The 23,635-nt window shown below is 56.1% G+C and overlaps 1 protein-coding gene across 4 annotated transcripts in view; it reads right to left on the bottom strand.

The window, feature by feature from the left end:
• The window catches only part of PHACTR3 (phosphatase and actin regulator 3), a 178,252-nt gene that overhangs the window by 41,366 nt on the left and 113,251 nt on the right, over positions 1 to 23,635 (bottom strand). For all 4 annotated transcript variants that reach the window (XM_074347520.1, XM_010958551.3, XM_045519248.2 and 1 more), the window contains exons 4-7: positions 16,798 to 16,980; positions 7,411 to 7,623; positions 5,116 to 5,290; positions 4,063 to 4,310 (exon numbers count right to left, since the gene is read on the bottom strand). In XM_074347520.1, the coding sequence (XP_074203621.1) occupies positions 4,063 to 4,310; positions 5,116 to 5,290; positions 7,411 to 7,623; positions 16,798 to 16,980 (819 nt within the window). The remainder of the gene's footprint in view (positions 1 to 4,062; positions 4,311 to 5,115; positions 5,291 to 7,410; positions 7,624 to 16,797; positions 16,981 to 23,635) is intronic.

Below are 23,635 nucleotides of genomic sequence, written 5' to 3'. Positions count from 1 at the left end.
TCAGTTACCTCGACACAAAAAGACCTGCTCCAAGAACTGTCAAAAGTCAATGACAGAGCAAGAACTTTAAAAGCAGCCAAGAGAGAAAGAATGAACCTACAAAGGAAGCCCCATGAAGCTCTCAGCAGATTTTATCTACAGGAAACAGTGGTGCTCACTACACTCTCCGTGGCACCGATTTCATGATGTATGTAAGTGAAGTGATTGTGCTGTGCACTAAGTTTACACAGTGTTGTGTCAATTATCTCTCAGCAAAAGTGGAAGAAAAAATAAAAGTAAGTAGGGAAAAAAAAAAGAAATGAGCTATCCAGCCATGAAATGATATGGAAGAAACATAAATGCATGTCACCAAGTGAAAGCAGCCAGTCTGAAGGCTACCTACTGTGTGAATCCAACTGTGGCGTTCTGGAGAAGGTAAAACAACGGAGATGATAAAAAAATCAGTGATTTCCAGGGACTGAAGGGGAAGAAGGGATGACTAGGCAGGCACAGAGGAGGGTTAGGGCAATGAAAATTCCCTGCATGTCATTACACACTTGCCCAAACCCACAGAACGCACAACACCAAGAATAAACGCTAGTGTAAATGACAGACTCTGGGTGGTAATGACGTGTCAGTCTTGGTTCATCAGTTGTAACAACCATCCCACCCTCGTGGGGGTGCTGAGTGGGAGGCGTGGGGCAGGGGAGTATGGAAAACTCTATTTCGTCTGAGTTTGCTGTGAAGCTAAAATTTTGCTCTAAAAAACAAAATCTTTTATAAACCTGCCTTTGGTGGACTTGAGAACGTCCCCAACGTCCTGCTCTTCCCTAGCGCTGACCACACATGCCCATCAAGGTGCCCGTGTGTGGGGGGATGTACGTGTTCAAGCACATTGGGGGATCGCATGGACACAGGGCAGGCGGTGGTGTCCAGCACCAGGCGTGAACACACAACCTGTAACACATCTTTGCACCTTGATCAAGACATCATATTTGCCCTGCATGGAAATTCAACTCTCAGATCCAAACAGAAACAAATACATTTTTCACTACAACTGAATCGAGCAGAACGGTCTTCTAGCTGATGCACAGGCAGGTCTGCCTTGGATGGGACCTCCACCACCTCCAGAAATCAAGCCCTCATGGAGATGCTACTACAGAATTCAGGTTGACAGGATGTTTGATAACAAATTTCCTGCGGTGTTTGCCTTGGACAAGACACCAGCTGCAAAGGCTCCGTCGACAGTGAGTTATGTGGATAAATAAATAAAACACCAGTGGAGGGTTTAAGATTAATCACTGAGGAGGCTGCCGCCTGGTGCTTCTCTGCTCCTGCACCCAGAGATCTACAAATAACGTCCCCATCACGACCGTGGGAGCGGGGTTTGAACTCAACAGATGCAAATAAAAACTAATCTCTGCTGCTGTCCTACCAGGGAAAGCCGAATACTTTTGTGGGCCTCTCCCACTGTGAGTAAGACTTTTCCCAAAACCAATATTGAAATTTTTCCTCCAAGCATTTTAACCCAGAGACCCGTAACTCTGTGGGAGTTACGGACACACACGAGAATCTGACAAGGTGAAGAACCCGCTTCCTCACTGGGGCTCAGGGACCCCAGACTATCACTTGGCCTCACCTGCAGCTGTCAGGGCTCAGTTTTCGGATGTCGAGAATGCATTTCCACACCAGCCTGACTGCAGGCCAAGGACCCAGCGCTGCGCAGGAAGCTCTCAGGCTTGAACTTGCAAATGCAGCGCAGGCACATCACAGACAGCAGCTTCTGTAATGAGTTCCGCCCTCCCTGCTCCTGTCAGACCGTGGGCCCGGGGTTTCAGGAGGCAAGGTACAAGGGACTCAGGTTTGACCCATGCCCTGGGAGAGACCACAGAGGAGGAGACATGGCTGGCCCCCCACGGGAGGCTACGGACACCATCTCCTTTAATCCCCCGACACCCGGCCACTCACTGACGTCGACTGCGTACTCCGCACCCCGCGGACTGCAGGCACAGCAGAACTGTGTGGCAGAGCCCCTGACTGCAGGGCGTCTCAGCTGGTGGCCTCAGGGTCAAGTGGGGCCAGCGCCTCGGGGACAGAAGGCCATGGTGGGGAAGGATCACTTGTTGATGCCTGCCAGCTTCCAGGAGGAGGCTGCGTTCTAAATAAACAGAGGAACTGCGCACGCCTCCTGTGCCGTGGGCACGGACGTTTGCCCTGATCAGCGAGGAAGGAGGCGGAGGCAGGTGGGCACCTGTCAGGGGCTCACCAGTTCCTCCTACAGCAGGTCCCGCCGGGGGCAGGCGCCCTGGCCCTGCTGCTGAGGGCCTGGGGATGGGCTTGGGGACTGGGTGAAGGCCCTAGGGGTGACTCTGACTCAAGAAGAGGAACATGTTACACCACCAGGAGAGGCTGCGGTGGAGAGAGTGGTGACCCCCAAAGATCTGTGCGCCCGGGACCTGGAAATGAGACTGATCTGGGAAAAAAGACGCAACTTGCTTTTGCAGATGGAATTAAGGTAAGGATCTCAAAACGAGGCTCATCCAGGATTATCAGACGGGCCCCAAATCCAACGGCTAGTGTCCGTCTACAAAAAGAAGGCACAGGTGAGACGGTGATGTGAAGACGGTGGTAAAGACTGAAACGATGCAGCCACAAGGCGAGGATGCCGGGGGCCACCAGAAGCTGAAAGAGGCAGGAAGGACCCTCCCCTGGGCCAGAGGGAGCACAGTCCAGTGGGCAGCGGCCAGCACGCTGCTAAACGCCCTACGAGGCTCAGGGCAGCCCGACCACAGGGAACCATCCAGCCCCCACTGTCACCGGGGCCGAGGTCGAGGGACCCTGCTCCAGCCTGTGATCGCTGCCTACACCAGCCATTCTCAGAAGTGTCCCCTGTCACCTCGTCCTGCAGGATACTAATGGGTGTTTAAGGAAAGGAGTCCCAGGGCCAGATACGTTTGGGAAACACCACAGACTTCAGCCTCTTCTTAGATGTCCAGGGCCCTTTGGCCAATGACCGGTTCTGAGTTTCTTCCATGAAGACCCTGGTTCAACTAGCACTGTCAGCATCTTCCAACCACAAGGGATGCCGCGCCCCACGCACTGCAGCACGCTCCCCCACAAGTGCTTCACCAGACCGGGGCGCAGAAAGCCCGGAGGTCTACAAGGTCGCTGGAAGGGTGACGGCTGAGGCCAGCGTCTAAGCCCAGGCTCCTAGTCTGTCCACCTGGTCACAGGACCCACTGCCCGCACCTCCTTAGTACCAGCCCCTTCCCCACTTCCCACCAACACTGGACCCGGGCCCCAGTGCCTCCACCCAGAGCTCTGCCCGTGATGGTCACCACAAATGCTCCCAGGAAGAACAACAACCCTCCCCCACAGGCCTTACAGCCACGTCCACCCTTGACCTTTCTGCAAGAGGCGGGGCTCAGCACAGCCTCCCGGGCCTGAGGCCCCTTTGACCTTCATCACAAGGGGTCCATGATGCTCTGTCTCCCTGAGCTCCCATGTCCTCAAGGGTGGGACAGAGCAATCACTCTGACCTGGAGAACACGTTGTGAGCGCAGATACTGGGCTGGACCTCCAAGGGCCTCATGAGCAGCAGACACTTTCAGGTTTACGGGGTCTCCGAGCGGCGCTGGAACAACTCTCTCCCCCTCACGTCCCCTCTCACCCCTCTCCTCCCATCTGGCTCTCCTGTTGGCACGCCCTGCTGCACTCCCCGCATTGGACACCTGCGTGCCCCGCACGCCAGCCCAGCTATGCCGTCCTAAGCAGTGATGCTCTCGGTCACCTGCTGGGCTGCTTTTGTTTTTTGGAATACATGTGAAAATTAATATACAATTATCAAAATAAAACAAGGTCCCTTGGCCCCTCCTAATTGTGCCCTGAGCCCGTCCGCAAGCACCCCTGCTCACTACAGAGGAGGGGAGTCTCCCTCCATCGCCCCCCAGCGCAGGCCCCTCCATGCTGCCCCCTCCAGGCTAGCGGCAAAAGCGCCACCTCAAACTCAGCCTTGGTGCCCACACTCCGAGTCACCACCTCTGGCAGGAGAGTCCCACCCTGCGGGATCCACCCTCCACTCACCAGAGATGATGGAGTCGTTCAGTGCCTCTTCGTCCTGATACAAGAGCAGGTCGTCCTTGAGTTCAGAGTTCATGATCAAGTTCTCCTTGTTCTCCTCAGACTCTGAAGCCGTAGCCCGCTTGCCGTCCGAGCCTCCGTCAAAGCTCCAAGCCTCCTCCCGCTCCTTGCCCCGCTCCACGCTGGACGTCCTGGACAGCCGGACGTCCACACGCTTCTTTGGGGACCCTTTACTGTCCCTTCCTTGGAAACTGAACCAGAAAGGTAGTTCGGGTTATTCGTTGTCCCCGTCACCTGGAAATGCTGCAAAGTCGACTTGGGGACTAATAATGGACGTGCGGAGACGGCCCTCAAGTACGTGTGGACAACACACAGAACAAGAAGCACCAAGGCTCACGCGGCTTTGAGTCCAAGGCAATCGGCTGTTTAGAATGTGCTGTTCTGAAAGACACAGACGTGCATGTAGTAAAACCCACAAGACGTCGTGCGGCAAATGCCCAGATCAAGGATCTCTAAGAACTGAGAAGGGCATCTTATTTGTCTGCTATTTCTGCCGAGCCACATGTGCGTTCCATTATCCCTTTTGCCCTCCAACAACTCACTTGTCCTCACAGTCTATGAAGCACATGAGATCAAAATAAGAGTCAGTTAAAGAACAAGCTTACTGGGCTCTTGCCTGATGAAAACTCGAGACCATTAGGGTCCTGGGGCAACGTAACAGCTACTTCTTTCTCCCTCATGGTTTTCTCTTGTGATGCTCCCACTGGGCCCTGGATCCTCCGGGGGAAATGCAGAGGCTTTGGGGCTGGTTCCCATGGTGCACACCTCCCACCTGACCTGTCCCAGAATCTGGCAACAACCGAGACCAGCTGCAGGGCCCGGTGCAAAATGAACACGTGAGCATCTTGGCCAAAAATTGAGAATTTCCAGACAGTGACAGCAGAGCTTTGTGTCCAGCACTGGCCCCACCCCAGTAACTGCACAGGTTCCCCCTGTGAGGCTGGCCTGTGCAGGGACTCGGGCGCATGGGTCCCCCGGCCAGGGGAGGGACCTCACCTGTCCTGGCGGTGCTTGGTGGCCAGCGCCCTGTGCAGCTCCTCAATGACGCGGCTGGGGGGCAGCGGCCGGTGGACGGTGGTGAGATGTGGAGACCCCGTGGGCGTAGAAAGCTGTCCTCGGAGGGGAGGGTCAGCACTCTTCCCGCCACAGCCCTGGAAGAGCGCAGCTTGGCCTGGGGCATGAGAGGGACCAACAAGGATGTAAGTCTCTGGGAGCAGGGAAGTGGGGCTTTGCTGAAAGACAAGCCCGTGAGCAGAGAGGATGCTGGGCTCACTCATGCACCATCCAAATGCTGCAGCAGCCCCCCGCCGCCAAAGCCAGAGACAGGGTTTGCCCCTGACTAGTTCTGCTCCATCCTCGGAACCCGAGCCGAGGAGACTCAGTGCCTACAGGATCCCTGGCAGCTGAAGCCCTCCTCCCTGTTACTCTCCTACAAACTCGGCTTCCTGAACCACACCTCCTTTTGTGGAACCTGGAAGAACTCCCTGAGCTCTACAGCCATTGCTCAGGCTGGACCACCACCATGGCTCCTCTTTCCTTCCTCGCATCATCCATCCACGTCTGCCTCCAACCCTATACCTCACCCAGCGGGAGCTTTCTGGAAGGGAAACCTGATCACAGCTCTCACATTCTCCTTAGGACAAGATCTGGGCTGATGATGACTAGTCCCAGGGCCCCGCAGGCTGCCCCTTAAACGTATTTTGATATGTTTTAATACTTCAACATATTTTGATATGTTTCAAATGATGGCGACACATTTTTTTAAACAATGTAGACCAGCAAAGCAAGTGTGTAGCAGGATTTGGATACAGGTGATTCCCTGACACCTGGGGGAGGGGAGGGTAAGGAAGCTCGTGGGCTGGGGCTGCTGCGGCCACCTCACACGAGTGAGTGCCCAGTGGGGACAGTGTGCCCCAGTTAAGCCCCAGCAAGGGGTCTTTCTCCTCCTCTGCTGCCACCTAGTGTTCACATGCTGAAATAAACATTTCGCCCTAAAGATAATTAAGACAAAGTCACTGAAACGCATCTCAGCGTAAAAGATCCAGGCTTAAGTCCAAAGCTCGTAACTGTCCTCCTGTCCCCTCCCGCGCCTAATTCAGTCCCCAGACCTGTCAGTGACTTGTCAGAAAACCCCACTTGATGATGTTCTGGAGCTCCTCCCCCGGGGAGCGGGTGAAAAGCCGAGGTGCTGTCCGAGGTGCTGACCACGGCCCCAGGACCCAAGATTAGGAAGTGGGGTTCATGCAGAGATCCATGCAGCCTGAGCTCCAGTCTTGCCCAAGGACAACAGGGACAGAAAACCTCTGCACTACTGACTCATTGAGGGTCTGGAAAAATTACACAGGACCCAAAATAAAGCAGGTGGATGGTGCCTTATCCAGTGGATTTCCAATTGTTTCAGGTTTCAATGGATGGAAAGGGGGATTATCACAAAGATAGTAACAAAATACAGGATAGTATTATTTTGCCTCAAAACTTTGACTCTAATCTGTGTGGCCATGTCACCCAAGGACTGAATACTCTGGCTCATTCCCAGAGATGGATAAAAGAGGCAGAAAGCAGACAGAGGGGGTCAGGACATCTGACTCTTCCTTCGATCACAGTCACCTGCACTCGCTGAGCACCTGCTGGATGCAGGCCCTGGGATCTGGTGGTGAATGCAGAGTTCCCTCCAATGTAAAGTGGGCACATGCTCCCTCCCCAGGGGGGCTAGCCCACAGATTAGGAGCGGGCTGTGTGTCCTTAGTGCTCCCCTCTCTGACCACCACCCACAGTCTGGTGTGGACTCTCGGCTCTGCCTTGCTGGACAGAGCACTCACAGAGATGAGCAGACAGTGAGAGAGACAGAGAGGGAGGAAGAGGAAGTGAGTGGAGGGAAGAAAGTGGGGAGAATGAAAGGAGGGGGAATGGGGGACAGACACTGACTTAAAGGCAAAAATAGAAGGACAGTTAGACACCTGAGTACCTAATACAGAAGGAGAGAACACCCCCGCCCTGGGGCTGGCTGCATCTCCTGCATTCAGGTTCTGGAAGACACCTTTGGAGACCACCCTACATTTGCTTGAGGAAGCCGTCTGCTCCTGACAGCCAGAGCTCCTCGCTAAGAACCACCCTCCTCTGCCTCAGTTCTGCTCTCTTGGACCTGCTCAGAGCCCCAATCACAGAAGCAAAAAGTAAGAACCAGCCCACAGTGGGACCCCAATCAGGACTGGTCGGAGGCATGGATGGATGAATGGAAGGAAGGAAGGAAGGAAGGAAGGAGGGCGGATGGGTGGATGCATGAAGACCCACCTGTGACATTTTTTGTGGTTTTGGAGCCTGTCTTGGGTGGTGGGGTGGGCAGCAGTGGGGGGCTGGGGAGCTGGCCCATGGACCTCTCCAAGGGTCTGGGAGGACTGTCCTGGGAGTCGGACCCAGCTAAGGCTTGAGAGGGCTCGTCCGTGGTAGGTGGACGGCTGCTGCCAGCATCTGCTTCTTCACCTCCGGATGCTGATGACATCTTGGCTGGTTCAAAGGAAAAACAGACAGTTTACAAACCACAGTTCCTCTGATTGGGGGGGGGGATGTAAAGACAGCAAGGGGGCTGCATGGGATTGTTAACACGGAGCAGAGTACGAAGGGGTCACCTCTCACGGAGACTTGACTTCAATTATCGACAGAAACATCAGAAGCAGAGAGAGGAGGAGGAGGGAAGGAGGGCGGGAGGCAGTAACTTCAAGAGTGTGGATGAACTCCACCCCTTTTCCACTCAGTAGGTGGTGCTGAAGCTCCTGCCTCACCCGGGGGTGCTGGTCACAAGTGCAGGTTGTGGAACCCGACTCTGGCTGACCCCTGCACCTCCTCTGTGACCTTGGTTAAGTTATTACACTCTGGTGTCTCCATTTACCCGTGAATGATGTTGAGTGAATAGCAAGCGTCCCTCACAGGGTTGCTGTGAGTTTTAATCAAGAAGCAATGACGAGACGTGTGCCTGGTGAACTGCAGACCCTCAAACTCGGCAGCTACTGACTTTACATGCCTGGTTTTCAACAGCCTTGCTCCCAGGAGAGCCTGTGAGATGAGTGGCAGGGGAGGAGCAGGGAGGATCAGTTTTGGGGAAAGGTCGGCCTGCCCAGAGCCCCAGCCCCTCTCTTTCCAGCTGTTGGCTCAGGCTCCTCCAGAACAGCCCCTCCATCTACTGCCCCAGCCTGCCCACCCCGGTGCTTTCTCCCAACCCATCAACCCTCTTCTTTCTCCCTTCTTTCTTTATTCAGCTCCAGTTCCACTGTTCATCACTGCAACCACCGTCTCACCAATACCCTTTGCCTCATGTCCTTTTCATTCAGCTCTCTGGGAAAATCCCACCTTTGGATAAAGCCTCTATCTGCAGGTTCCTGTCCCTGCTGAGTGATGTAGAAGAAAGACAGCGACACTGAAGCCCCAGTCCTGAGTCCCCATCTCAGGACCACCACCCTCAGGGCCCTCGGCACTGCCTCCATCCTGCAGTCACTCTGCTTCAAACCTCTTCTGTCTCTTTCCTACCTCCAGCTTCTCACTCCCTCCTCCCGTGCAGCCTCACCTCCAGCTTCACAGGAGAAACTGACCACCAGACCTGGGTTCAGAGCAGGAGAGGGGCGCTTGAGGGCTCGAACACAAACCTACTGTCCCTGACATACCCTTCCTTCCTCCCTGATACAAGAAGAGAGGCAGCTTCCCGTCCCCACCTCAGGATCTCAGGCTCCCTGCCCTCTCAGAGAACACCCCAGGTGCTCAGCCCTTGTCCCACATCACCTCATTTTATCTTTGCCATCACCTAAGGGAACAGCCTAACAGAGCTGGTCCGAGTCCTCGTGTAGGAGTCAGCACCAGGGCCCACCAGGGAGGTGGCGCTGACCGTGGTGCTGAGAGCACGGTGCTGACTGAGGCAGGCCCGACCCCTCCCCTTACAGAGCTTCCCGTGAAAGTCTACAGGGGAGCCTGTACGTCCCTTGTATCCCGCTGGTTGTCACCATTCCTGTTCTTCTATTGTCTGTGTTGGACGTTCAAGACCCCTCAGGCCAGGACTTCTCCCTTGTGAAGCTCATGGAAGTGTAGTCTTTGCCTTCGAAGGGCTGGCCCTCTCAAGATCTGAGAAACCCTTCCCATCCGCTGCAGAAGGCAGACTCAGGTCTGTACCATGAGATCAGCCCGAGCTGAGACCAGCCGTTACTCTCCTGTCCTGCACGGAAACTCACGTGCAAACACTGGTTTCATACGATTACTGCTACTACAACTGTCCTCAAAAGTGTTATCTGTCCATAGGAATTTTATAAAGACTCCTAGGCTTCAAGACTACCGTGAGGTTCTCTGAACTGTAACCTGTCCCTAAGAGTCTTAGAAGATTGTTTTAGTTCATAAATTTTGCAAAAATAACATTAAAATAAACATTTTGTGCTTCTAGGTGAAAACAGTTGTGTGATTTCCTCAAGCCATAACTGAGTGTGGAAATGTCCTTTTTCTTCATGTGGGCACCGGTCCTATGATTTTGTCGGGCCTCCTGGCTCATGTAAATCAGCGCAGGGCAGTGGACTCTGTTCGTTCAGAGGCCACACTCCCGAGCCCAGGCCCTCGGCAGCCAAGCTTGCAGCCGGAAGCACAGGCGTGGGGCGGGCGTGCGCGGCAGTACTCGGTACAGGCTTGCTTCCTGTTCTCTGGGCACCCAGCACGCTCCCAGTGTCATGGTTTCAGGGAAGACAGTGGCGCAGGCATGGCTCACCTGGCCTCAAGCACACCTGTCCCCCAGGTCCCTCCTTCACCTCCGTTGTGACTGGCTCATTCCCAGATGAGTGACTTCGGTTTCTACCTCTCTGAGCCTCAGTTTCCTTGCCTGTACAAATATCTGTATAAAATACCGATCCTGCCCACTTCAAGGGACGGAAACTTACATGAGGACACAGAGGAAAAGTCTGGAGCTATTCAGCACTTGTCCGGCTTTGGACAGTTACGGCCACACTGTCATGGATAAAAGCATTATTGTGGAACATGGATGAGTTTCTTCTCATTCTAGGTCAGAGGTTCTCGACCCTGGCAGCACTGACATTTGGGGCTAGAAAATTCTTTGCCTGTAAGATGTTCATCAGCAGCTCTGGGCTCTATTCACCAGGTGCTAGTTGTGACAACACAGCCTAACGTCCCTGGGGGCAGACTCCCACAGTGGAGAGCCCTGCCTGAGGCGGACACTACTCAGATCTCTGAGGGGACAGCTGGTGGTGTCTGCTTGGTGAGGCAGCCCCGTGGTGAGACCCACGGCTGCGAATGCTCCTGGAACAAGCCTGTGTCCCACCTCCAGGGACACACGGACAGGCCAGTTTCTCCCTACGAGCCATGTTCTCCTCCCCGAGACCTGGGAGTTGGAACAAGGTGGGCTCCAGGGGTCCCTTGGGAGCATCACTGAGATAAGGTGAACAGGGTGACAGAGCAGCCCAGGGTCAGGTCCCGACATGCGCATCAGCCAGAGCAGGCCCACTGGGTTCTGTCCCAGCACAGTCCTTCCATCTCCGCATCTCTGTACCTTCTCCTGTGGCATCTGGACACCACGACTCCGGTTCCCTCCTGCCTCACTGGCTGCACCTGCTCAGGCTCCCTCGGGCTCCACCCGGGCTGTCCCTGGACCCAGCCCTTGGTCCTCTTCCCCATTAACTCACTCTCGTCCAGTCCTCTGGCTTCAGAATCAACCCCATCTCTGTTTACCCTTGACCCAGTCTCAGAGCACCGGACTCACATTATCAGCCACTGTGACACTTCCGTCTGGAGGTCAAACAGTCAAAGTGGAACACATGCAAACCCATCTCTTGATTTCCCAGGGGATTCCCTCCCCAGTTCCTCTTCTCTCTCACTTACCCACTCATCCATCTCACAGGAGTCCTTGAACAGTTAGCCGGCCCAGGCACCCACCCCTCCAGAAGCTGTGGACACGGCATTGACCAAGACGGGGCCCCATCTTCACTAGACTTACTGTACGGCCCCCCATCCCCCGCTATCCAGTCATACTAGACACAACACTCGTCCCTCTCCTGTCCGCTCCACCTTGTACTCGCCCCTTATATCTAATTCGTGAATAAATCCTGGGCAGTCAACCTCCAAAATAGCCTCAGAAATACTGTCCCCGAATTGTCCTCCAGTGTCAGCTGCCATGGCCTCGGCCTGGATCTCAGCAATGGCCTCCAAGCTTGTCCTCTTCGACCCAAAATGCCCCAAATCCTTCCTCTAACGGAGATGTGGCAAACTTTACCTGTAAGGGGCTTTGGCTTTGAGTGTTATAAGGTCCTTGCTGGTGCAGAAAATTCTGGAAAGGCTAGCCAACACAAACGGCACTGTCCCCTGGCCGTGCACCACAGTGAACATGTGACCACCCCTCACCCTCCGAGCCGCCCAGACCTTTCTGAGATGACAGAAACGTCTCCTCCTGTCCATCACAGCAGCCGCTTGCCATACGTGGCCAATGAGCACCTGACAAGTGGCTGGTGCAACTGGGGAGCTGGATTTTTTATTTTATTTGGTTTAAATTAATTTAAATAGCCAAGCAGCTAGAGGACAGGACAGGGCTGGATTTCTGGGAGCGACTCGTTGTCACAGCCCACACTCCTTCAACCAGAGAGACTGCAGGGTAAGCTTCTAATAGCCCCCTTGGAGGGCCCCCCACCCAACTAGCCCAAGGCAGAGTGTGGGCCCCCCACCCTCTGCTCTGAGGGCCCTGGGATTCAACACACCAGGAACTCACACCAAAAACCTTCCTCCAATGTCTCTCCTTAAAACTGATCATTCACTGACCCGTCTCGCCCCCGACCTGTCTGAGGGTCCACGGTCTGGAAACTGATGTTTCAACATCTCCTCTCCAGTCTCCATCTTCCTCTGCATCTCGCGTGAGTGTGAAGCTACCACTGTATTTTGGAATCTTGCACAAACTGAAATGTTAACATCTGTTAAAGTTCAAAGTGACACATTGAACTTTTTAAAATGTAGAAGCCGACGAGGGCTTTGCAAAAGTTCCCTGCACTTGGGATCCTGCCCTGACCAGCAGAGGTCGCTTCTCACCAGCTGAGATCTCCGCCAAGGCCCTGTGGCCTGGGGCGTGCTGCTGGGGGTGGGCACGCTTTGCACCCAGTTATCACCCGCCAGAGACATTCTGAGACTCAGAGAGACCTGCTGAGAGGAGGACCTGCTGGGCGGGGGGACAGCTGCCGTGGGCAGTTTCACTCTATCCCAGGGACAGCGGCATGTCCTTGGTCTCAGCTTGGACATCTGGCCCTCGGCAAGGAGACTGGCCAACTCTGGAAAGGAAGCTCCACAGCTCAGGACCCAGCAGTTAACAACAGCCGAGTCCCCGGTGTAGGTGGGACCCGCACAGCCCCCGGACACTGGGGAAGTGTGGCCACCAGCTGGGAGGCGGCTGCTGGGGCTGACCAGTAGCCTGCAATTTGCCAACCCTCTTCTAGACTGCAGAAACATCCCACGTTCCAAAACATTCCAGAGCAGAGCAAAGCTTGGCTCTAGTTTAGGCTGTAGAGTGTTAGAGTTAAGAGCAAGTCTAAGGACCAAATCCCTGCTTTACCACTTATGTGCTCTGTGGCCTTGGGCAAGTGACCTAACCTCTCTGGGCCACTGCTCGCTCATCTTAAAGCCAAACAAACAAAAAAATGGGGCTAAGATAATACAGCACACACAGAACGTGCTCACTGAATGCCACTTTTCCTTTCGATGAGAACACCCACGGAAATGCCAGAGCTCGGCCCCGCCCAGCAGCCACACCGAACGTGCCCCGCTTAACGTTATGACGACTCCTCCTGGGCTTTTACAGGCAGTGCTTGTGGCCGACGCAGCACCTCCCACACAAAACCAGGAATCACCCCGAACGCACAGCCCAAAGTCAACCCAAGTCACTAAACCCAGCCGAGGACCCAAGAAAACAATGGTCGGAGTCTCTGACAGCGCTTCCTTCTCGAGATACTTGCGATCGTTGGACACGACCCCTTCTGCCCCTGCCCCGCAGTCTGAGGCACATGGGAGCAGCAGCCCCGATCCAGGTGTTAGCACCTGGCCAAGGAGGGGTGTCATTCCCAGCGCGGCACAGGGGCGGGGTCCCAACGGGCTCTTCACCTTCATGGCAGGGGTCACAAACTCGCCCTCCCAAGGGGCCAGGCCACACTGAGAGGTGAGACCATGGAAGGCGTTGACCTCTTCTCAGCTCCAGTGACCATGGCCGTGTGGGAACACCGGCCCCGTGGGCCTGCACTTTGATGGCTGAACAGAAGGCAGCTGCATCTGTGGCTTTTGTGAACGCTCCTGATGTTTCAGCCTAGGCAGCGTGTCAAGCACGGAGCTCAAGGTCGGCATTAGATGACAACCAGCTCCCTCACTGCAGGGACTCTGCTCGAGGCCAGGCCTCTCACAGGGACCTGGGGCTGTGGTCAGAGCTCCTGGCGCAGGATTCCAGGCCTGTGGGGTCGCAACAGACCCGGGGGGGGGGGGTCCCAGCTCAACAGCCAGACACAGAGGCGCCCACATCCCCAAATGCACGTGCTGTGAGAGGCAGAGCCTCCGGGGACACCTGCAGGCAGCCAGGACTGTGATTTAGTGTATCCCCATGGAGGGCTGCTTTTCCATAGTGACAGTGACCAAAGTGATGATAAGGATGACAGTCCCCGGCAGCAGCAGCAGACACTTTCTGAGCACTCAGTGTGTGTTACGACTGCGCTAAGTGTTTGAATTTCAGCAACCCTGAGAGGTGGGTGCGACACGATTCCCATGTATAGTTGATGACACAGATTCAGAGAGGTTGAGTGACTTGTCCACGGTCACACAGCTTGGTGGGGAGTTCGGTCATGTCTCAAACCCAGGTCAGCCTGATGTCCAAGACGTTGCTCTCAGTTCCCTAACTCTATATCCTTGGACAGGTTACTTAGCCAGTGTGCTTCCATTTCATCATGAGTAAAAGGGGGCAACAGCATCGACCTCTGGGGGTGCCTCCGAGGTTAAATGAGCGAGTATATGTGAAGCACCTGAACAGTGGCCGAATGGTAGTTTCTGTCACTGTCAGCGTTATGACAAAGGTCACTAACTGCTGACACACTAATGGCACTGCTTTGGAGACTGGCCATGGCCCTGTGCTGTCTATATGTCTGTCTGTCTGCCTGCCTCATTTTACTTCAAGTCAAGTCCTGCTTCTTAGTTCAATTTACTTACTAAGAAACTATTGCTGCCCTGAAGGAGAAACTTGGACCCCTTACTCTAATGAATGAAAATAAATACACTATCAAAATGTTTGCAAGCTATTTGCATGCACCACTCACAAAACCTCATAGCTTACAGCCCAGCCTTGCCCCGCCCATCGGCCCAGCGCTCCTCCAACAGTACAAGCCCCCAGGTCACCCCAACCTCCTCTGGGGGCTCCCGCTGCCCTCAGGGAAGGGCTGCCGGGCCTGGCCCAGCCCTTCCATATCCCCATCCTACCCCAGCTCTGACCTCATCTATAAACCTACCACCCTGCCAAAATCTCGCAGTCTTTCCTGCTCCCAGGCCACCCACAGCCAACCAAAACCCAGCGTCTGGCTGTTGGTAAACAAAGTTTGCTGACACCTGGCCAGTCCCTCTCCCATGTGCATCCTCTGCGCGACCTGGTGGAGGTGAGATCTTCTAACCCCAAAGCCGACGATATTTACACCTGGCCCAGCCCTTTCATATCCCCATCCTACCCCAGCTCTGACCTCATCTATAAACCTACCACCCTGCCAAAATCTCGCAGTCTTTCCTGCTCCCAGGCCACCCACAGCCAACCAAAACCCAGCGTCTGGCTGTTGGTAAACAAAGTTTGCTAACACCCGGCCAGTCCCTCTCCCATGTGCATCCTCTGCGCGACCTGGCGGAGGTGAGATCTTCTAACCCCAAAGCCAACGATATTTACACCTGGCCCCTTACAGTTTCACAAGGGCCCCTCTCCCTGCCCAGGAGGCTGTCTCCCTCACTCTCCACCCAGACAGCTCCTGCTCATCCCTCTGCCCCAGCTGGGCTGCTCCAGCCTCCGGGCACCCGCTGCCATGGACTCAGCTCAAGGTGTCACCAGGTTTGCTCACCTCCCTCCCTCCCTCCCTCCCGGAGGAGGGACCTGGACACATCACCATCACAACCCCGGACCCCCCAGCATGTACCACCCAGGAGAAAGTCCTCAAAACAGATCTGTGACCTCAACAAACCAACTCCGGTCTTAAGAACCCATCCCCAAGCCAAGTGTGTGGTCAGAGAACACCTGAGGTGAGGGGCTGCTGACGGGAGCAGGCGGACTAGGAGGGGTGCCAGCGAGAGGTGGGGCCCAGCGGCCCGGCAGAGGGGGGACCTGGCCAAGTGCTCTCAGCCAGCCACCAGGGTCCCACCAGCCACTGCCCTGACTGCAGTCAGACACTGGGGGACATGGGGACACAGGTGGGCCGAGAGGGCCACTGCAGCAGAGGTCAGGACTGTCCCACGGGCCACAAATCTTCAGATCCCAAACTCTTGTCCTGTCTCCAAACTGGGGTGAAACTGGAGAGGCACAGCCAGCTCTGGGCAGAGCAGGGCAGACCTCTCAGCAGGTGTCTGGGGAGGCCGGAGGGCAGGCCGGCCACTGAGGTCCTGGCAGGCCCGGGCACACGCCCAGATCCCCAGCCCCACGCTGTGGGGACCCAGTGCACGTCCCAGCCCCCACGCCTGGCCTGGCCTATTTATAGCTGCAGGTTTGCGAGGAAGCGGGCTTCCACCTTGACGGCAAGGTCTCCTGGAAGCTTTCTATGAAAACACAGCTAACAGGTCAGAGCGAGCAGCGGGTGGATATTTTAAAGCACACGGGCTTCGTCATGGGTTCATGCTTTTCTTCCTCTCCATCCCTCCCTTCCATTCCTCCCTCTCTCCTCCGCCCTCCCACAGCTGGCAACCATCCTGGTCCAGTCAATTAAAATCACGAGAACCACCACCACCACGGCCCCCACCATCCCCACCACGAATTACTCAACGTGGCAGACACTGCCCTGAGCTCCTCGCACCCTGCAAATAACCCCGATACAGGCCATTCTTTCCCCACGTAACAGAAGGGGAGAGAGGCTCAGATACGTGCTGGGCACGCCTGGCAGAGAAGTGGCGAGCAGGGCTGTCCCACACGAGGGGCAGGCTGGCAGCACCGTCACCAGTGCCACCAGCTCCAGGGCACTATGTGACACTAAAGCACCATCCCAGGGAGGGAGGCCACTCTCTGGAGGAGCAGGAAACTGCTGTGGATTTAGGCCACTGGGAAGGCCCTCTGCCTCCATCCTGCCCTATTGCCTTGGGGCAGCTAAGATGCTCTGTCTGGAAACTGGCCCCTTTGGAGAGAATTTTCCTGTTCAGAAGCTCCAAGGGGACGAGTAAAGACATTGTGGGAGGAAGGTAGACGGGAAACCACCTGCGAGCATCTGGAAGTACCTTCATTTACTGCTCTGCCAGATTTGGGAAGCTACTGGAGAAACATGCTATCGGAAACATTTAAACTGAACCATGCGGTGGAGCCGCTGACAGGGCTCAGAGCCCAGGACATGGCTGTGCCTCTGAGGACAGTCTTCTACTGGAGCGGCAGCCCAGCCCCGGCCAGGAACCCCAGCTGCCACCCAGGCCAGTGGCCATTATGGGAGCAGCTCAGCGCCAGGGTCCAGTCAATACCTGCATCGTCCGGATGGGTGTCCGAGGACAGCGGCTCATCTGGGGACGCTTGGTCTGTCCCAGTGGCCGACGGGCTTCCCGGCTGGGATTCCTCTGAAGTCAGCGGCTCCTGCTTGGGTGTGGAAGGTTCGCTCTGTGCAGCTCGGGGGCCTCCATCAGGGCCGCATGTTTTGTTCTCAGCGTCTGCAAGGAAATTCAGCGGTCAGCTGTGGCCATCTTCCTACCTGCTTTCATTCTCGCGAAGTGACTTCCTGGGAAGGATGCCACCCTGGGCCCCAGGGTGGCACCCTGCACCGCTCCCACACACCCGGGGAAGCACCTCCACTGTCCTCCTCAGGCAGCACCGAGCATCACCACACCCACTGGCCTCTGGCCACACCCCTCCTGGCCTGTGTGCTCTTACTTTGACACCTGTGGGAGACTGGACAATGCACACCCCCACATCCCTGCCTTGGTGGGGCCCCTGACCCCGACCCTCTGCCTCGTGGCTCACTTTGGCCAGTGGGAAGTGAGCAGGTTTGATGCTGCAGAGACTTAAAAAGTGCTTGCATATTCCTGCTTCTTCCTTCAGTACCGGGTCCTCACCCTGAGGACACGCCCAGCCAGCCTGGTAGGGGGTGAGCTGTGGGGGGCGGGGAGCAGAGCAGAGCGGCCCCCATCCCGCCAGCCAAGGTCACCCAGACAGGCGACGGTGAAGGCTCGCTGCTGAGGTGGTCATTATGTGACACCATCATGGCTACAAATAACCTTTCACCTCTGCACCCACCATCCCACCATCAGTCCCACAATACACAAATGCTTCTCAGTCACCGTCCCTGGAAAGGCAGAGATTAACAAGACAATCCTTATCCCCAGGGGCTCAAACCCTGGGGTGGGCACACAGCTGACCACACGTGATATTGCCAGCCCAGGAACAGGGGCACAGCCAGACGGAGGCAGGACTCGGAGTCCTAGGTCTAGACAGTTGGCCGTCCCAGAGTAGAGGACAGCAGACAGAGAAGGGCTGAAAGAGGGAGCTGGTGCCTCCCCGTGCCCGGGCTCGGTGGCTTCAGCCTTTAAGGGTCTGGCCCTTGATGGACTGGTCACCCCCCTGGGGTCCTAGAGTACTGATAAGGGACTCAGGAGCGTAACTGGTCCAGATCACAAGAGCACAGCGTGGCAGGCTCTGGCTGGAGACTCAGCCAGCTGACACAATGGCCCTCCTGAGACACAGCTCACAGCCCAAGGCCTGCAGCACCCACACGCCCTGCCCACATCCCTTGTCCCCACAGCTGGTTCATCAAGGCCACCCCAGAGCAGCGTGTCACCATGACCCGTACAGTTTCTTGTGCCCAGGCAGGAAACATCTCCAAGACTCAATTTTACCATCTCTAAAATGGGGCTAAAACTCCTTGCTTCTCGGAGTCAGTGCGAGGATTCAATGAGTTAATGTCTATTATGTGTGTGGCACAAAGCAAACACCATGTGTGCCTGCAAGCACCCTCACTGCTGTTGAAGAGGAGGAGGAAGAGGATGACAAGGGTGATGGTGTGGCCACGTGGCCTGGGCTCCTGTGCCCACGTGGGAACTCCAGGCTCCCTTTGCAGGGCCCTCCCCACGCCCAGGACTCGGGCCAGACCCATGACGGGCGACCCTGGGAGGGGTGTGCGCTCATGATCACCGTTCATCACCTTCCCTCCCCTGCACATCCCCTCGAGAGGAGGGCAGAAAGGTTGGTGGGCGAGAAGTCTGTAGATCTGGGGCCAGGACGATGCCATCTGTGTAGCCATGTCACCTGACTGGGGGGTCTAGGCCAGGGCCCGGCCAACTTTCTCTAGAAAGAAGCTGATAGCCAGTATCTTAGACTTTCTGGGCCACTTGCCACAAAGTCCAGGCTCCATATTCTTTGATTTTTTATTTTGGCCCAAATCCTTTAAGTTTAAAAAACCATTCTTAGCTCGAGGGGCTTTACTAAACAGGTCCAGCAGATCTGTGATTTTCCAACCAACCCCAAACCAAGAAAAGACCAAGACACAAACCAAGAGAACCCACCAGTGGACACAACTGGATGTCACGCAGCTCAGAACTACAGCTTCTCAGACACTCCCTCACAACTGGCTTCCTCAGACTTGACACACAGCTGTGATGGTCTCCACCGCTGGCTTGCCTGGCTCTTAGTAACAGAGGGGGCACGCCAGCACTGACCGAGGGTTTGCCCCGCTGGAGACACAGCCTGGCGCTCCGCGGCCCCATCTCACTGGAACTTCGCAGCGCCCCACCCTATCAGGTGGGACTGCCACCTGCCTTCACAGATGGGGACACCGAATCTTAGGAGGGGTGAGTCATTTGCTGCTGGTGACCATCACTTTTGTTAATGACAGTAGCATCTCCATCATCATCACCATCATCCATAAAATGGTCAGAATGCTGAGCCTGAAAGGCCCAGAGGTCTCCAGCCTACCCCCCGGGGCTCCGCAAAGGCTGCACCCCGCCACACAGTCCTGGGGTTCCTCCACCTGCCTTCCCAGCTTAGTGGACTTGCAGGACTTTTCTGGGCTCTGCTCAGAGCTTCCGCTCATAATCACGTTCAATGAAAAGTTAGAGTTCCCAAAATAGCCGCGGTGGCAGGGCCGTTGCTAAGCAACGGTGGGGGGGGGTGCGCGGGGGGGCATGGGCAGCTGGTCCCCTGGTCCTCTCTCTGTACCCTGGGCCCTTCCTCCTGGCCCTTCTGAGGGCAGCAGAAGGGAGCAGAAGCTGGATGCCCCCGCTATAGACAGAGTAGCTACTGTGAGAGGGGACATGACACACACACACGTGCGTGCACACGCGTACATGCAGACACACACACACACACATACAAGCTGCCCCCAGCGTTCCTGCCCCACAGAAACCAGACAGACTTAATCTGTCACTGCCAAATGCCCTGAGGAGAGGCACCTCGCGTCTCTCAGGTCACCAAACACAGCACAAGGGTAACAACTGCCTCTCTCTTCTATCCAGTGATGGAGAATGAAATTCCATAAGGAACTTAAGACAAGGCCAAGGGGACACATCCAGGAGGATGGAGGAGTCATTCAGGAGCACACGTGGTGTCTGGACAGAGAAGCAGGCAGGCCTCTGTCCTCACTCATCGCATTTGGACTGAGGCCCCAGTGGAGGGGCTGGGACGCCAGCCGGCCCTTGCCTGTCACAGACATATCACCGGCCAAAGCAGTGAAGACGCAGTGAGGGGGAAGGTCAGCGTCCCCACACAGAGTCAGTCCCATCTCACGCATCTCCCAACCACACAGATCGGGTCCTTCCTGGGTCCGGCAGATGACCAGACTTTCGGGAACCAGAGGAGAGGTCGGAGTGGTACATGAAACGCCCACGTTCACAGTTACCACAGACTAACACACCCCCTGGAGAGGATGAAGGCGAATTTGTGCCCTGGACACAGGCCTGTCTCTGGGACGCGTGGGCCTCTCCTGCAGGCCCCGTGTACCACCTGTTCACGCTGCCACGTTCCTCACTGCTTTGTGGGCAAACTCCACACAAAGAGGTGTCCTGTGCACACCTGTGCAGGGCAGAGAACCAGCCTGGGTTTGGCCTGGGCAAGGAAATTCCAGTGAGAGTTCCTGGGCTGCTAAGGACTCCGGGCAGCTCTGGGGGGGTCTGCGGCCCGAGCCCGTGGGGGCCTCTCTGGGCCCCCCCGGTCGCTGTCAGGCAGCCTCCCAGGCGCCCACTGGTGTGAAGTCCAGGCTCAGAGGGGGCAAAGGGCAGCCAGCCACAGGGGAGTGTTCCTGGCCACAGAGACAGCCAGCCTGGCTGGGCGCAGGTGGTGGCAATGGAGGCTGATTCACGGGGGCGGGGGTGGGGGAGGTGGGGCGGCAGTGGCGGTTCCACTTCCGAGGCCGCGGATTCCTACTGACCCAGCAGGAAACCTGAGGCCCCAACTCCAGCACAAATTAGGGACAGACAGCGCCCACCCTAGAACCAGATGTTTCCCCACCCCACCCCCGCCCAGTGAGAAAAGGCGTTTTTTGAGCCAGGGCACAAGGGAGAAATAGCGCGAGGAAGGTTTTACCCCAGGGTGACGACCTGTGGCCAAATGTTTTCATCTCTTCTCTCTGTCCACTAGGCACACAGTGAAGGGTCTAAGGTTTACGAGTAGGTGGTGAACCCACATCCCTGCCCCCTCTCCCTGACCCATCCCTTTCCGGGGGAACTCCCCCTGCTGCCCTCCTTCTAACAAGCCCCCCACCGCCCCCCGCAGCGACGCCCTGGGCAGGCTCACTGCAGACTCAGCCCCCTCGTCCTGTGGCTGCCCCGGGGCCCCACGGCCACGGAGGTTCCTTGTCACCCAGCCGCTTCCTGGGGAGCCTGATTTTCCTGGCCCTGTCTGTGTTGGAGGGAGAGGCAGGGAAGACGCAAGGCCCTGTCAGACCCCAGACCCTCTCCCTCTCCCGCTTTCTAAACTCCCTGCACCCGACCCACCTGCTCTTGGCTCCTTCACCAGGGTCCCTGTGCGGGCCGCTCCACGGGGCTGGAAGATGCTGCCCACTTCCCCGTCGCTCTGCTTCTCAACCTCGGCGGCGCCAAAGGCGGAAGCAGCTGGGGAGGTTTATAAAGTCCGGATGCCTGGGTCCCACCCCCAGCGCCTTTGAAGGGAGAGTTCCCCAGGTGACCCTAATGCAGAGCAATTGCTGAGAAGCAGCCTGCTGACTCCGGCTGCCTTGGGTGGGACCCAAGCCAACATCACCTCCCTGCACGCCTGACCAGGTCAGGGCCCCCAGTCATGTGCCTTTCCTGCACCATACTCCTCTCAGCTGCCATTTTATAGCTGTTTGCAGGACCCCACTGGACTATGGGTTCCTGGAGGAAGGTATTCTGCTCACCTGTACCCTCAACAGCCAATACAGCCCCTGGCACACAGGAGGTGCTCAATAAAAATCAGTTAATGAGCGCCTTGTCAGTTCTTGAGGAGACAGGCTGTGTTTCAGGCCCCTCCAGATCCGGGGCCACAAGCACTTAGCAAGAGAGAAAGAGAGATCAGAAGTCGGGGTGGCAGTCTCCACCCTGGGGACCACACCCAGCCCACCACCTGCTCCACAGAGCCCCGAGCTCCGAGGGGATTTTACCTCTTTAAATGGTTGAAAAAAATCCAAAGAAAAATAACAATGCATGACACACAACAGTTGCAAGAAATTCAAATTTCTATGTCCCTGAATACAGTGTTGCTGGGACCCAGCCACTCCCATTCCTTTATGCAGCGTCTGTGGCTGCTTCACCTGACAAGAACAAAGTTGAGTGTGGCCCTCAAAGCTGAAAGCACTTACTGTCTGACTCCAGAAAAGGTTGACTGACCTGATATAAAGCAATACTGCAGGCTGGCTGGTGTGGGACCTCTCCGTCGGGCCCGTGGGGGCCAGGGGAGCTGGCCGCCCAGCAGCTCGGCCACCCTGTCAGCTTGGCTGCTGGCTCCCTGCACTCAGGCCATCGGACAAAATTATCTTACAGAGATTCAGTTCAGGAGAGGCAAACCGCGTTCTGCCGGAAGTTTGCCCCTTTAGTGGTTCGCCTGTCGCTTCATTTTGACGTGGGAGTCAAATTCATTTCTTTTATTTACTCTTCCCTCAACAACGACAGCATTTTTTAAAATATGATAAACAGAGCTTCACAGCGTTTCTATTTCCCTCCTCCTTCCCCAGGATTTAAAGTAAGGTTTGTTGGAAACATAGTCAAAAGGCCGGAGTTAGGAGCTTTTCTGGTCTCATCCAAATGAAAACAGTCTCAATTTCCATCTCAACCACGACATTCCTCCAAATCTGAGTCAGACTAGAATGTTCAACGTCTGAAAGGCACAGGACCTGATACCAAGCTTTTTATTACAAGCAAAGTTTGATAATTAGCGCTAAGCCACTTCCCATGCAGGTTGGCCCCGAAAATAGCATCACTGAATGACTTTTCTCTTTGAATCTACCGAGGAATGACTACAAAGGCCGTGGCAGACTCAGCAGGTTAGAAGGCTGGGCTCACTGACTCCGTGGGCTCCTTGGCTAATTCCTGAAGCCTGGGCCAAATTACAAAGCCGCTAGTGGTGTTTTAAGGCTAAAAGGGAGGTAGGAATTCCACTTATTCACGTATCCTCGGGGACCTGCATCTGCGAAGCCAGGTTCCTGCGACCAGGAGGCAAGACGCGGTTCAGCTCCAGAGACATGGGTAAGCGGCAGTGAGATTTTCTGAACCCCACCCCGCCCCACCCCAAGCTTTAGGGTCTCAGAGAATCAGAAAGCGTGAAGGGTCAGCGTCCGGACCCAAGGCCTGTCCCTCATGCCATCATGAGAGGAAAATGGGGGGACTCGAGGATCCTGTAAATCAGTGCGCTAACGATACAAATGCTGCTTCTCAAAGACGCAAACAAAGGCGGCCACTCAGACACGGCGGCGCCAAGATCTCTGGTCCTGAGTCTGAACAGCACCCGGCGTCCGGGCCCTCCAGCTGCATGACCTGGGAGGCCACCTCCCGGCCCGCACACTCCTCACCTGGGAGCACGGGCCAGCCCCACACCCAGTCCTGAGGATCCTGGGAGGACAAGGGCCCAGGCGAGGAGAAGGCCCGGGACAGCAGCCGGCTGGTAACTGCAGCGCGACAGGCGGCAGCGGCGGCGCTAGGTGGCAGCAGGGCATGGACAGCTGGCCCAAGTCAAGGGTTAAGATATAAGCAGGGAAAATCACCAATGCACTGCGCCCACTTCAGAGGGATCAGGACCACCCACTCGCTTAATGCACACCCAGTGCAGGCGGGAAGCGACCCCACGGTCCCCAGGGCAGGTGGCTGCTCTTGGCTCCTCGCCCCGGGAGTTACTGACTCTCAGACT

The sequence above is a fragment of the Camelus bactrianus genome, chromosome 19, assembly GCF_048773025.1.
Source record: "Camelus bactrianus isolate YW-2024 breed Bactrian camel chromosome 19, ASM4877302v1, whole genome shotgun sequence".
Lineage (NCBI taxonomy): Eukaryota > Metazoa > Chordata > Mammalia > Artiodactyla > Camelidae > Camelus > Camelus bactrianus.
Note: the sequence above shows the minus strand (reverse complement) of the source record. Positions and strands in the feature narration are given on the sequence as shown.